Genomic DNA, 13,477 nt, shown 5'->3' with positions numbered 1-13,477 from the left:
TTCCAGTCTCACCAAAGTAATAAGACAAGGCTGAGGGAGACTTGGGGGGTAATAGCCAATTCTTCTCTATAGGATGATCACTTTATCTACTCTGCAAAATGTGGAAACACTACACATTTCTCCAGTTGACTTTCAGGGGAACCAGAGCAGCCAATACTGCTAGTGCCGTCCAGCTAAGTGCAGCAAGGAAGGCTCACGCCTGCCTGAAGCTGTGACAGGGAAGTTCACCTCTGCAGGGCCACCCATCCCTGGGGCTCTTCACCTAGAAGCTGTCACTGGGTCTGTCACTGCACGCACTTGCAAATGGGACAAGTTTAAAGTTCAAAGAAGCCATTCAGGTGAAAAAGGATTCCAATTAGACTTAATATCCAGAGTTTACTACTGGCATATGTTTTCCTTCCTAATATTTTATCATAAGTCAAAAGCATCTTACAATCAATTTTACAATTACTTCATACTCATTCATATGTTCAGTAAATAAATTTGTCAAACAGCAGCACCCACAGAGAAGCAAGAAAGGTATATAATACGTGACTCTGACCCTCAATGAGTTCACAATTACCTATCCTTCAGATAACATCAGTGCCTCAACATTTTTGGAATACTTATTGAATATTAACATCAAGCACTTATTACCAGCAATTTCTTCCATGAAGTTCAGCTCTTTATTGACTAAAGTTAAGTTCTGTCAGTTCAATTATGATTTCACGATCCTAACATAAATGTACATGATAGTAATTCTAGACTATTCACTTCGTTTCATGAAAACAGGCTAATACAAGAGACACTGGACTCCAATCCTGGCTGTGAGTCTGTACAACGAAGGTGACACTTCTCAACCTGATCACTAATTCTAGATTTTGGGAAGAGAAGTTTAGCTGAAAACTTTGGGGAAAAAATTAAAATCAGTCCACAAAAGCGAGGCAGCATTACTACCGTGGTCTTCATCAGTGCTACAAACTGGAAGGAAATTCACCTGCTGTCTCTTGGATTTGCAGGGGGAAGCTTAAAGTTAGGGCAATGTGCCTTCCCTAGGAACATCTTCTATTAAATCAGCAAATGTCTATCAATGTGCTGTGTGTGTACTCACAATCGGTCCAACACGGCCAAGCTCTCCGGGGAGTCCTGCTCCCCCAGGAGGACCCTGAAGTCAACAAATTAAAGGAACGCGGTGATTTATGGAAGTTTTTACAGTCTATGACAAGTGATATCAAATATGATAAACAACTGACTTAGAATTGTGTATCTGTGCTAGCTTTGGTTTCCCGTGAGACAACTCATTTGACTGAATTTTAACTACTTAAATAGAAATTTCTTAAATTAACAGAAATTCCTTAAATTAATAAAATATTTTTAGCAGAACAGGGATGCTGTCACAGTAGCCACCTACCTAAGATCATTCAGGTAAGACACTATAAACACCACTGGGTACAGTGTTAGCTGGAGAATAAGGTTGGGATCTGAGAAATACGCTACTTTAATACACTATGTAAAACAAACCAAGAGGTGATACTTACAGGAGGTCCAGGAATACCACGGCCCTAAAAGATTAAAATAAAAGTTGTTATGGTACGTGACCTATACTTAGTGTAAATACAGATACAGAAATAACTCAGCTCAAAAAATAAACAATAAAGTTTACCACTAAATAAACTTAAGATGTTCATTCTAAAGAAAGGACCGGATAAAGAAAAGCAAACACGGCTCTACTTCTAAAGAAGAAGCTTGCTTCAGCTCCTCAAATATGCTTTTGATGTCTAAGCTAAGTAATACTTTTTCCAAACTTTTTTCAAAGAAAACCAAAATAAAGAAGTCATCCGTGCTTGCTGTCAGGAGAATGTACCATTACTCACAAAAAGGCATATCACAACCGGACTTTTTCATAGTCTTTTCCATTATAGGTTATTACAAGATAGTGAACATAGTTTCCTGTGCTACACAGTAGGTCCTTGTTATCTATTTTATAAACAGCAGTTTGTATACACTAATCCCAAACTCCTAACTTATCCCTCCCCATCTTCCCCCTTTAGTAGCCATAAGTTTGTTTTCTTTTTTTTTTATTTATTTATTATTTTTTTGGGGGGGTACACCAAGTTCAATCATCTGTTTTTATACACAACTCCCCATATTCCCTCCCTCCCTTGACTCCCCCCCCACCCTCCCTCGAGTCCCCCCATCCTCCCCCTCCCAGTCCTCTAAGGCATCTTCCATCCTTGGGTTGAACATCCTTTGTTATATAACAACTTCCCACTGGCTATCTATTTTACAGTTGGTAGTATATATATGCCTGTGCTACTCTCTCGCTTCGTCTCAGCTTCCCCTTCATCCCCCGCCCCCTCCCAAACCTCGAGTTCTCCAGTCCATTCTCTGCATCTGCGTTCTTATCCTTGTCACTGAGTTCATCGGTACAATTTTTAGATTCCGTATATGTGAGTTAGCATACAATATTTGTCTTTCTCTTTCTGACTTACTTCACTCTGTATGACAGACTCTAGGTCTATCCACCTCATAACATATAGCTCTATGTGGGTCTATTTCTGTTTGGTAAATAAGTTCATGTGTATCATATTTTAAATTCTGCATATAAGTGATATCAGTAGTCGTGTTTTATTAAGAAGCCTACATTAAAAGCAATACAACACTGCTTTAAAATTTATAATGTGTGGACTTCCCTGGTGGCACAATGGATAAGAATCCACCTGCCAGTGCAAAGGACTCGGGTTCAAGCCCTGGTCCAGGAAGATCCCACATGCTGCGGAGCTACTAAGCCCATGAGCCACAACTACTGAGCTTGCATGCTGCAACTACTGAAGGCTTAGCACCTAGAGCCCAGGCTCTGCAACAAGAGAAGCCACCTCAATGAAGAGTAGCCCCCACTTGCTGCAACTAGAGAAAGCCCAAGTGCAGCAACAAACACCCAACACAGCTAAAAATAAAATAGGTAAATAAACAAACAAATATTTTTTAAAATTTTAATGTGATATTTGGAAGTTCCTGAAACTTCCTCTCCCTAGTAGCACAGAGAGGCAGGGGAAGAATAAAAGGGTTTAGAAACACTCCCCTTGACAGGTAGGGCTATATGTCCAGACACCAAATCCAGTAGATAATGAAAATGAAAGTGTCACTCCTGAAATGACCTCCAATGGGAACCTCATTTAGTACGCTGAATTTTATTTTAAAGCTAGTCATCCCATCTCCCACTCCTTCCCATTTTCTATCTCTTGAGCAACACTGAACTGCATGTGATCAAGGGCTGAAACCATGCCTCATGCAGCCTCGCAGGCTCAGTTCCAAGCACAGGGCCTCGTACACCATAAGCTCTAATTCTATGCTTGTTGAACTTAGTAAAACTGAGCGTTAGCTGCCTAGGGACCCTAGTCTCTCTATGCTTTCCAGGGTCCATCTCCCGGCCTGGGGTTTTCTCTCCTCTGTTGGCTTGAATCCCTTGTATTCACAACTATCTCTGATACCATATCCCTGATAGCTTGTACTTCCAGACTTCCTTGTCTAAAATATCCATATATGAAGCGCCCAGTGGAATCAATGTACATCCTCTAATAATAATATTATTATGTCTAATTTTTTATGCTACTACAAGCATGAATTTCACATGAGCAGTATGTTTTAATGATAAGTGGGACTTTCTCAAGGCATTCTTTGAAAAATTAGTTCTATTTGAACATTTTAATATATGGATCAATTTGGGAAATAAATGTTATGCTTGGAAATACCAAAGTCATCAATGTTATTTCATTATCAGAGACCTAGAGGTTTGATAAATTTCACTAAATTTTAAAAAAAAGGGGGGGGGCATCTCTATGATGTTGAGCTCTGAGTTGAAAATATGGGAGAAAGGCCAGCAAGCTATTCACTTCTGAAAATAGGCTTATAATGGAAAAGTTGACAGACACTGAAACACAGCAAAGAAATCAGTGTGAATAGCAAACAAGGAGGAAAAATACAGATTAATGACAAGAACAAAAGAGGAATGAACAGCAAAATAGGAAACGAAATAGCAGCCTGAGAACCCCATTCTCTTACAGAGAGAAACAACACAAGTCTGCTGGATTGTGCAATGTAGAAAAAGACTTGCCAGGGAACCAGGTGGGTGATAACACCTGATGGCCAATATTTCATTAGACATAAAACCAGTTGTGGAGAAAATGGTGTGATGCCCAGGTCTAAACACTGAATACTCAGATTTGCTATTGTTATGCAAGAAACATTTTCCATCAGTGGGGACAGAGAAGGGGCTGTCTATTGGGAAATGCCACTTGCAAACGTATTTTACATCATACATTCAAATTGCTCAAAAAGTTTTCTTCTCATAGTCAGAATGCTTATCATAGCAGATAAGTCATAATCTCCTTCGTGATGTGTATTATGTAGAAAACTACAGTGAAAAATTTCACAGTAGCAGAATTTTAAAGACGGGAGATTATCAATCATGTCACTCTACATTTACTTACTGGAAATCCACGAGGTCCCGGCACACCAGGTTCTCCCTAAAAATAAAAATAGCTTCATTGTACTTAGCTTTTAGTAGCATGAATATGTAAGTATGCAGACTGCATAAATACTGAACTCATTACAACACTCCATCTTAGTGTTTCGGGTATAATTTAATTCAACTAAAACACAATTTTCGTTGAACAAGTGTATTTCAGCTACTTCACAACTAGGCTGTTAATTGATTTGAAAATACAATGAAATGATCCTTCAGCATTTAATTAATACCAGCAACTAAATAGCAGATGGCTAACTTCATACCAGATGGCTAACTTCATACCAGGTGGCTAACTTACTTTTTGTCCTCTTGGTCCAACAGAGCCAGGGGATCCATCAGGTCCTGTTAATCCCTAACAAAGCAAGATGATGTTAGAACTAATGTAGCATCCTTAGGCAAACCGCTAAGTGGATAATTTTACTTAATTTATTAATGATGTATAGGATGGTTACCTATGTATGATACAAATCTTTATAAAGACATACCTTTGCATACAAACAAAGAAAACAATAGCAAAAATCAATAAAACTAAAAGCTGGTTCTTTGAGAAGATAAATAAAATTGATAAACTTCTAGCAAGACTCATCAAGAAAAAGAGGGAGAGGACTCAAATCAATAAAATTAGAAATGAAACAGAAGTTACAATAGACACCACAGAAACAAAAAGCATCATAAGAGACTGCTATAAGCAACTATATGCCAATAAAATGCACAACCTGGAAGAAATGGACAGATTCTTAGAAAGGTATAACCTTCTGAGACTGAATCGGGAAGAAATAGAAAATATGAACAGACTAATCACAAGTACAGAAATTGAAACTGTGATTAAAAATCTTCCAACAAACAAAAGTCCAGGACCAGATGGATTCACAGATGAATTCTATCAAACATTTAGAGAAGAGCTAACACCCATCCTCTCAAGCTCTTCCAAAAAATTTCACAGGAAGGAACACTCCCAAACTCATTCTACGAGGCCACCATCACCCTCATACCAAAATCAGACAAAGATACTACAAAAAAAGAAAATTACAGACCAATATCACTGATGAATTTAGATGCAAAAATCATCAGCAAAATACAAGCAGACAGAATCCAACAACACATTAAAAAGATCATACACCATGATCAAGAGGGGTTTATCCCTGGAATGCCAGGATTCTTCAATATATGCAAATCGATTAATGTGATGCATCATATTAACAAACTGAAGGATAAAAACCACATGATAAAAAAAAAGACATACCTTTGCTTATTCTTACTCAGAGGTATGTTTAACATAAGATCCGTCTCTCACTTTTCGTTGATAAATTTTATCCTATTCCTAACTTCCTGCTAAATGCATTGTTGATCATAGGGTTCAATAATTCAGTGTTTTGTCTCTACTTTGAAAAATGCAAAATAATAATTACAGTGTTCCAATAAGTAAGTCTGATGGGATAACAGGTCTTGGCTCTGCTATTTAGCTGTATTTATGTACCTCCTTTACTTAGTTTATAAAACAAAAATACCATATGTCTCTATAGCTCTTGAATAACGTCTTGAGCGTTAAAATGTTCCTTCACTAGGAATTAAAACTAATCAGTCTCGTTATTGCCTTACAGCTGTCTAAAGCTCTCTAGCCATCTTCCAGCAACGACAACTGCTTAAGGAAAACATTAACTTTTAAAGTTGAATCCCTTGAGGGCATGTATGTTTCTAGGCTACTTCCCTTAGGAAAACAGCTATTATCAAGTGTACATTTTCATCTGTGCCACTCAGTATGTAGAATTTAAGTCAATTACCTGAAACACACTTATAACCATCATATGTAATGCTAAAGTAGTTAGTTATTAAAGCATCACTTCCAAATGCTGTAATTTTCCCTATGAGCACTTATTTTATCATCATCCTCAATATAAAATAGATACCAAAGTGTAATAGCATTACATGTACATCCAAACTCCCACATCTGGTGAAGATGCACTTTTATATTAATTTTTTCTTTACTTTTAGATGTTGTCATTTATTATGTAATGTGGAAATTATATGAAGGTGAGTCAAAAATTATCCGCACTCCAGTTTATATCAAAATTTCTGTTGGTTGCACTGTCTTATCAGCACTTTCTGTTCAAGGCTACCGTCTCCCCAGTCACTGCTGTGCAGGTGTGAACGTGTTATATCAGTTCATTTGTAACTGCGGTGCAAGCAGAAATGGATGTCCCACTTGTGCTTTTCGCGAAAGAAGAGCAGTGTGCAGTGATTCATTTTTTGTGGCCTTAGGGTGTACTTCATGCCATTATTTACTGAAGACTTTGTGAGCAGTATGGAGAAAGTGTTTTGCCATGAAGAAGTGTGTATGAATAGAGAAGTTCAAGGAAGATCGTACAAGTGTCAGCCATCAAGAAGGAGCCAGACGCCCGTCCACGTCCACAGCTGATGACAACATTGAGCGTACACGTGAAATGATTCTGTCGAATAGACAAGTGACAGTGGATTATGTGATAAATCATTTGCAAATCAGCCATGGATGTGCCTATGAAATAATCCACAACAGACTTCGGTTTCAAAAGTTTGTGCTGAGACCTAAACTTCGGATTAAATGCAGAGGACTGCTATCCAAGGGCACTGTAATCTTGCATGACAATGCACATCCGCACACTTCTGCCCACACGTCGACGCTCTGCAAAAACTTCGTTTTGAGGTGTTAAAGCATCCTCCCTATAGTCCTGATCTTGCTCCATCAGACTTTCACCTGTTTGGTCCCCTTTGGCAGCCCTACAAAGACAAAGATTCACTTCTGATGAAGAAGTGAAGACAGTGGTGCATTTGTGGCTTGCAGCTCAGCCTAAAACATTTTTTAATGAGGGCATACAAAACCTTGTTGACAGATGGACAAAGAGTACTGAAAAGTAAGGAGATTATGTTGAAAAATGATGTATTTGTCTTTTGTAAAAGTTAATTAAAATAAATTCTACAGCCAGAGTGCGGATAATTTTTGACTCACCCTCGTACCTTACTAAAGATAAACATATATACGTCTATCTGTAGATATATACATACATAGATGTACATATATGCATGCATATGTAAATAACTTATAAAACCACTCTATTATCAATATTTTGAAAAAGACTAAAATGATACTAATGGAGGGAGGGAAGGGATTCCTTGAAAATATGAAAGCCTTACTTAAAAATGAATTACCAAAATCCATATTTAATCTGTCATAGTCTGCATGAATACCAACAAAATGCATTCATGTAACATACAGAGACTATTTCACTGTCACCATTTTTACATTTTTCTACATCAATTAATTTCCCTCATAACTCCAAACAGTGCATCAAAGGAAGATGAAAAGAATGAACTGAAAATGTTAATTACTGGAAATTTACCAAAGAATAAAGTTATCAAACACACACGGAAGATTTTTTGACAGGCTGTCTTTGATTTTCAATCTCCCCAGTATAATTTAGGAACAGGCCCCAACATCTTAGTTGCTAAGTACCTATGGTAATAGAACGCTGGCTTTGTATTTCAGCAAACAAACCCTACCTGCAGGAGTACTCTTGAAACACATATAGCACGTGGGTTTTATAAGCCTCAGGGCACGTCTGACAAATGGGACATCCAGTGCCCACTTCATGCATATACCCTCCAAGACCAATCCTGGTTAATTCCCACACACACAGCTAACTAATCACCTTCACTCTGTGGCTGAAATAACTGACAAGGTTGGAGGACAGTAGCTACTATATATGGTAGAACTTCAACCACATAATAAGGAAGCAGAATGGCTGGATAACCTGGAGGCTGCTTCCATAAGACATGGTAAACTATGTCTAATCACTAGGAGGTTCTTTGCATTAATGAAAATACATTCTGGTGTCAGATGATCCAGTGAGCTCTGTGTGAAATAGCCATGTATAAAAGCATAAGCTCCATGAGGACAGGACTGCACATCCTAGCACATTGCCCTGGCATCTAACACACACTCAATACACAACTACTGAATAAATTAATCTGTGTTAGCCTGTTGGATGGAGGGGTTTTTACAGCTGTCCTTCCACATCACCTTTAGTTTTGGTTCAAATTCCAACTCCGTCACTTAATTCCTGTGCAACCATGGGCAAATTGCTCAACTGTATAGAGCCTCAGTTTCCTAACCTATAAAATAGGTATAATATTAATATCTACCTCATACAGTAACTGTGAAGATTCGATGGGACATTACATACAGTGTATTTATAACAGTGCCTGGCAGAGTGGACCCTGAGTAAATGTTAGCTGTTCTTATTATCATCATTATTATGTGGTCAGACTACACTAAATGCTGATGAAGAGTTCACATGAAGTGACATACCCCGCCCTCTGGGAGCTTAAAACCTCATTCAGAAGGGTTCTGCAAATAAAGCAAAAAAATCTAGATATTAACCACCGGCACTGTGCTCCATGGCCGCCTCATATTTCTTTGATGCCTGACTATTTCCACTTACCCTGAACTTTCAGAATAATTTCTTTATTACCCACTATCCTAATCACATAACATCATTCACGGATAACAGCTGTATCCATTCAGAGGATGTTCTAACCTCTTTCCTGTAAAAAGTAGCATGGCTTAACTATAATTCCTGTACTTAATTCTAATTCCTCTTCTCCGTATCTTAGATGGATGCTATAAGAATGAAAAAAAATACTATTTTACAGAGCTCACCAAGCATGCCACAGCAAAAGTACCTATAAGAATGATAACAGCACAGTTGTCCTTTGGGAGCAGAGCTTACAACCAAGCTCTGACTTCGTTAATTTTACATGTCTATAAGGGAAAGGAATCAACTTAAAATCTTAGCAGGAAAGGAGAGTTTTTATATGTATGTATATAAATCTCCTGCAATTCACATTTACAGATGCATGCATACAATTCCAATTTGCAATCACTCTTATTTGTCAAAGAAATGACAGTGGGAAATATTGCCAGTGGCAGAAAGAATTGCTTTCATATGAATGTTTATGAAGATAAAGTTCTACGTGGGACTATATTAAAGCCGACTGTGTTCTGAAATTTCCCGCTGCTGCTTGGCAGAGCACACCAGCCATCAACACTAATTTCCTTCCAACATTCCAACCCCTCAGCTCAAGAGACCCAAGGCATAATCCCATAAGACTAGCTGCCATGACTCTTTTACATTTTCTGTCAAAAATCCCACTTAATTCAGGATAATTGCCTTTAAGCTGTTCCTTTCAGATCCTTCCAAACACCACCTGATTAACTGTTTGCTAACATTACCAAAAAATACAGCTCTGCAATGAACCAAGGTTGAAGCATTAAGGTCCCACCACTACACAGGTTCACCTACCAAGAAAGATAACTAACACTTTCGCACTTACTTAGCTGCCAAGCCCAGGGACAAACAGCAAACTCTGATCCAGTTTCTGCTATTTCATTGTTCTCAAGGTCTATTCTCAATTTAGGGTAAAAGGTTTGTTTAAAATGTCAAACGAGTCAAAGAGTGGAATAGGAAAACTTTTCAGCTCAGGATCTTATAAGTTGCATGTGGTTCCATTTCAAAATTTGGTGAATATGAATTACACCAATATTTACAAGTAATTATAAAACATCATTTAAAATATTTTTACTATCCCTTGAATTTTTCATGTCATATTTCTTGGTTGGTAATTCAGATAACAAAAATTCACTATCATTGTTTTCTCCTATTTTCTCCAAATGTTCATCTATTTAGAAACCTCATTCATCTCTGCATGAGGCAAAGCTATCTGGAAAGAAAGCAAGCCTAAAAATCAAGAAATCTGGTTTCTTTTGCCATCTTAGCCACTGACTAACTCTGGGTCCCTGGGGAAATTACTTGTCTTCATAACTATTCAGTATCCTTATCCATGAAGAATAATATTAGCCAAAGCTGCTTTCCAGCTTATTGTAATGTTAAAGGAAATAATGTTTGTGACTGCATTTAAAAAAAATCCACACAAATGAAAATTAGTATAGTTAATTTTTTGCTTAGTTCTAAGAAATGCCTAAAATACTGGCAACATACATGAAATTCTTACTTTTTTCTCTTCTTCCTTTCTCTTTTTCTTTTTCCCTTGCTTTCCTTTGCAATCCCAGAAGATTGATTCAATGCTCCCATTAGTTTCTCCCTGAGGACTTTCCAGGGTCAAAGTTCTATGACATAAGAAGCCTTACTATTTTACACTTTTTAACTTTGGAAATCTGATTAGGAAATCTGCACTGTGGTAATGCAATTATAGACAAAGAAAAAAACTATTTGTAAGTGTTATTTACATTGTACTTCTGAAGATTTTGAAAAACGTTTATTTGTTTATCCCTAATTTCTGTTTGTGTGGAAATTATAAAGCAAAACCAGGCACTGTCCTTATTCTTCTTTATAGGTAAAGGAGAATTTGTTGCACTTGCTACAAATGTACCATGAAATTGAGACACAGATATTGTAGCCCTCTATCTGAAATTACGGCAACCCAATAGCGAGACAAGACTTCAGGTCATTGGTTTATGCTTCAACCACCACAAAAATCAATAATAATGATAGTCATTTAATCACCAATTTTCTTTTCACATAAAAAGGTCCAAGTTTCAAAGAAATGTAGAACTAAATCCAACTTATATTGGGCTACTGGTTTATTTAGTGGCTTTGTATTTATTAGACTTTTTTGTTATAATGTGTCACAAGTAATTCATGGTGTTTCAAAGAAAAGCTTGATAGCCACCAAGTTATATAATTTCAGCTTGTGTTATACAAATATTAGGATAATATTCAAGTTCGTATTAGCCAAATATTAGTCCCTGGGGATCTTGTGTACTGCCACTTTGTATACATAGAAAGTTCCAACTAGGGGCTTCGAAGTATAAAACAAAGTTAATATCTCCTGAAGCAATGGATAACATAGACAAATATCTTCATTATGCTAATCTTGATAAAGAAAGCACATCTTAATAACCACTAACATCTAGCTATTTTTTTTTCTCAAAATGAAGGCTCTGTCTTACGCTCCAGTCAAAAGTTCTCAGAATCTATACTCATAGGTTTTCAGGTGCTTTCTTTGATTTAAAAAGATCCTTATTTTGGGGAACCACACGAAATGGTAACTTGAAGGATAACTTGAGGGACCCAGCCTTGTCTGTTCTCTGAGAACAGGGGGCGGATTTTACTTCACTTTGTACCCAGCTGCCAAGTCAAGGAGTGGCCTTCAGTGAGACCTCAGTAAATATTAATTCAATGTACAGAGAGAAAAGCTGAGGAGCCTAAAGTCCTTTTCCTCTGAAGAAATATTACTTAGTGTTAAGTTTATAACACAGCTCAGCATCTGAGCTTCCCTCTGATGGGGGAGAGGCAGGTGTGCTGGTGGGTAAGTTGGGGAGAGGCTGCTGGTTCCCAATCTTCAAGCAGCCCTAGTCAGCTTATTTCTGTCAGTGATGTCAGCCAAGAAAACATCGTGGAAAGAGAGAAAACTAGTTTTGAATTTTCTATGCCATGCGGTACTGACCAATTCCCTGCCCCAGCCCCACCCCCACACATCCCCACTCACTTCAGACCCTCCCTTCAAGCCCATCTTTCTCTTCTCTCTTCCTTGGGATTTAGAAGGACTCTGCCCCTTCCCCTCCCTGCAGGTTCTTTTTCTAAATCCATTTAGGGGGTGCGGGAAGGCAAGAGGAGAGATGACGGCTTGCTGGGAAGTCCCAGCAGAGGCCAGGTGGATTCCTCCTCGCCAGCATCCCTGGGCCCGAAACCGGGTAAGCAGGGGAGTGGATGGTTAAAGGCAGGAACCGGTACCCACTGCTGTTTTCTGAGAGGAGGAAATGCCAGCGCTGCGTGCTTTCCCCAGGGAGACAGGAGCAGCCTCCAGCCTCGAAGACCCAAGTGCAGAAACCACCTCCCCAGGGCCAATCTCGCGCGCAAGGCCAACTTCAGGGCCACAGCCCTGCTGCAGCTTGGACCACAGCCACCCGCACCTCTGCGGTCGGTCTCTCTCTCTCTCTCTCATACACGCGCGCGCGCACACACACACACACACACACACACACACACACACACACACACACCCTGGGCCTGGCTGCTCGCCCCCAGCACCCACTACTCACGTCTGCGCCCGGAGTTCCAGGCTTGCCCGGAGCTCCCGGCTTTCCTGGCTCTCCAGGGGGACCCTGGGCAGGGAGAGGGCGAGGCGCGGAGAGAAAAGGGAGAGAAAAGAGGGCAAAGTTGAGACTCTTCTGATGCAAGTAGCTGCAAACCACGTTGGAAGGAAGGAAGTGGAAAGCGAAGGCATTGATCTACTTACCGGGGGGCCCGGGGGACCCTTCGGACCTCGGTCACCCTGGAGGGTAGGAGGAAAGGCAAAGCAGTCCGTGAGTGGGGGGGGGGGGCGCTGGGGACCCCTCTGGGAGAATCCTTCACAGATCGGGGACAGGGATGGGCAAGGGCTAAAGGCTGCAGGTTCCTAACCAATCAGGGGCACGGGACAGGTGACCTCCTCCCTCCGAAATTCCCAGGCTTCTAGACCCAACCCCCAACTCTCACCCACTTCCCATCCTGCCTTTGGGGGTGAGAGGGTGGTCGGGCCCTCTCAAAGAACCCACCGGGGCCGCTGGGGGAAGGTGACACTTACGTCGATGCCGTCGATGCCCGGGACTCCAGGGGGGCCCGGCGGCCCCGGAGGACCCTGCTCGCCCGGGGGTCCCCTCTGACAAAAGAGCACACACGAGTTAGTGGAGCACGTGGGGCAACCACGCGAAACTCGACCCGAGGGCCCGAGACCCTGGCCTCTGCCGCGTAAAGACACTGCCCGGCGGAGGCCGGGATGTAAACACAAGGTAATACGCGTAATATGCGAGGATCAAACTTCCAAGAGAACGCGGGTTTCTTCCCCTCCTCGAGGCTCTGAATGAGGCTGACAGTGTGTTTAGAGCAGAATCCAGGCCCCCAGGGTGGGGTCCTCACGTCTAGAGCATTCAACCGA

The 13,477-nt window shown here is 40.2% G+C and overlaps 1 protein-coding gene across 1 annotated transcript in view; it reads right to left on the bottom strand.

Annotated features, from left to right (window-relative positions):
* The window catches only part of COL9A1 (collagen type IX alpha 1 chain), a 93,415-nt gene that overhangs the window by 49,608 nt on the left and 30,330 nt on the right, over positions 1 to 13,477 (bottom strand). The window contains exons 8-14 of the mRNA XM_057739581.1: positions 13,127 to 13,201; positions 12,800 to 12,835; positions 12,603 to 12,665; positions 4,806 to 4,859; positions 4,470 to 4,505; positions 1,518 to 1,541; positions 1,091 to 1,144 (exon numbers count right to left, since the gene is read on the bottom strand). Coding sequence (XP_057595564.1) covers positions 1,091 to 1,144; positions 1,518 to 1,541; positions 4,470 to 4,505; positions 4,806 to 4,859; positions 12,603 to 12,665; positions 12,800 to 12,835; positions 13,127 to 13,201 — 342 coding nt within the window. The remainder of the gene's footprint in view (positions 1 to 1,090; positions 1,145 to 1,517; positions 1,542 to 4,469; positions 4,506 to 4,805; positions 4,860 to 12,602; positions 12,666 to 12,799; positions 12,836 to 13,126; positions 13,202 to 13,477) is intronic.

The sequence above is a fragment of the Hippopotamus amphibius genome, chromosome 6, assembly GCF_030028045.1.
Source record: "Hippopotamus amphibius kiboko isolate mHipAmp2 chromosome 6, mHipAmp2.hap2, whole genome shotgun sequence".
NCBI lineage: Eukaryota > Metazoa > Chordata > Mammalia > Artiodactyla > Hippopotamidae > Hippopotamus > Hippopotamus amphibius.
Note: the sequence above shows the minus strand (reverse complement) of the source record. Positions and strands in the feature narration are given on the sequence as shown.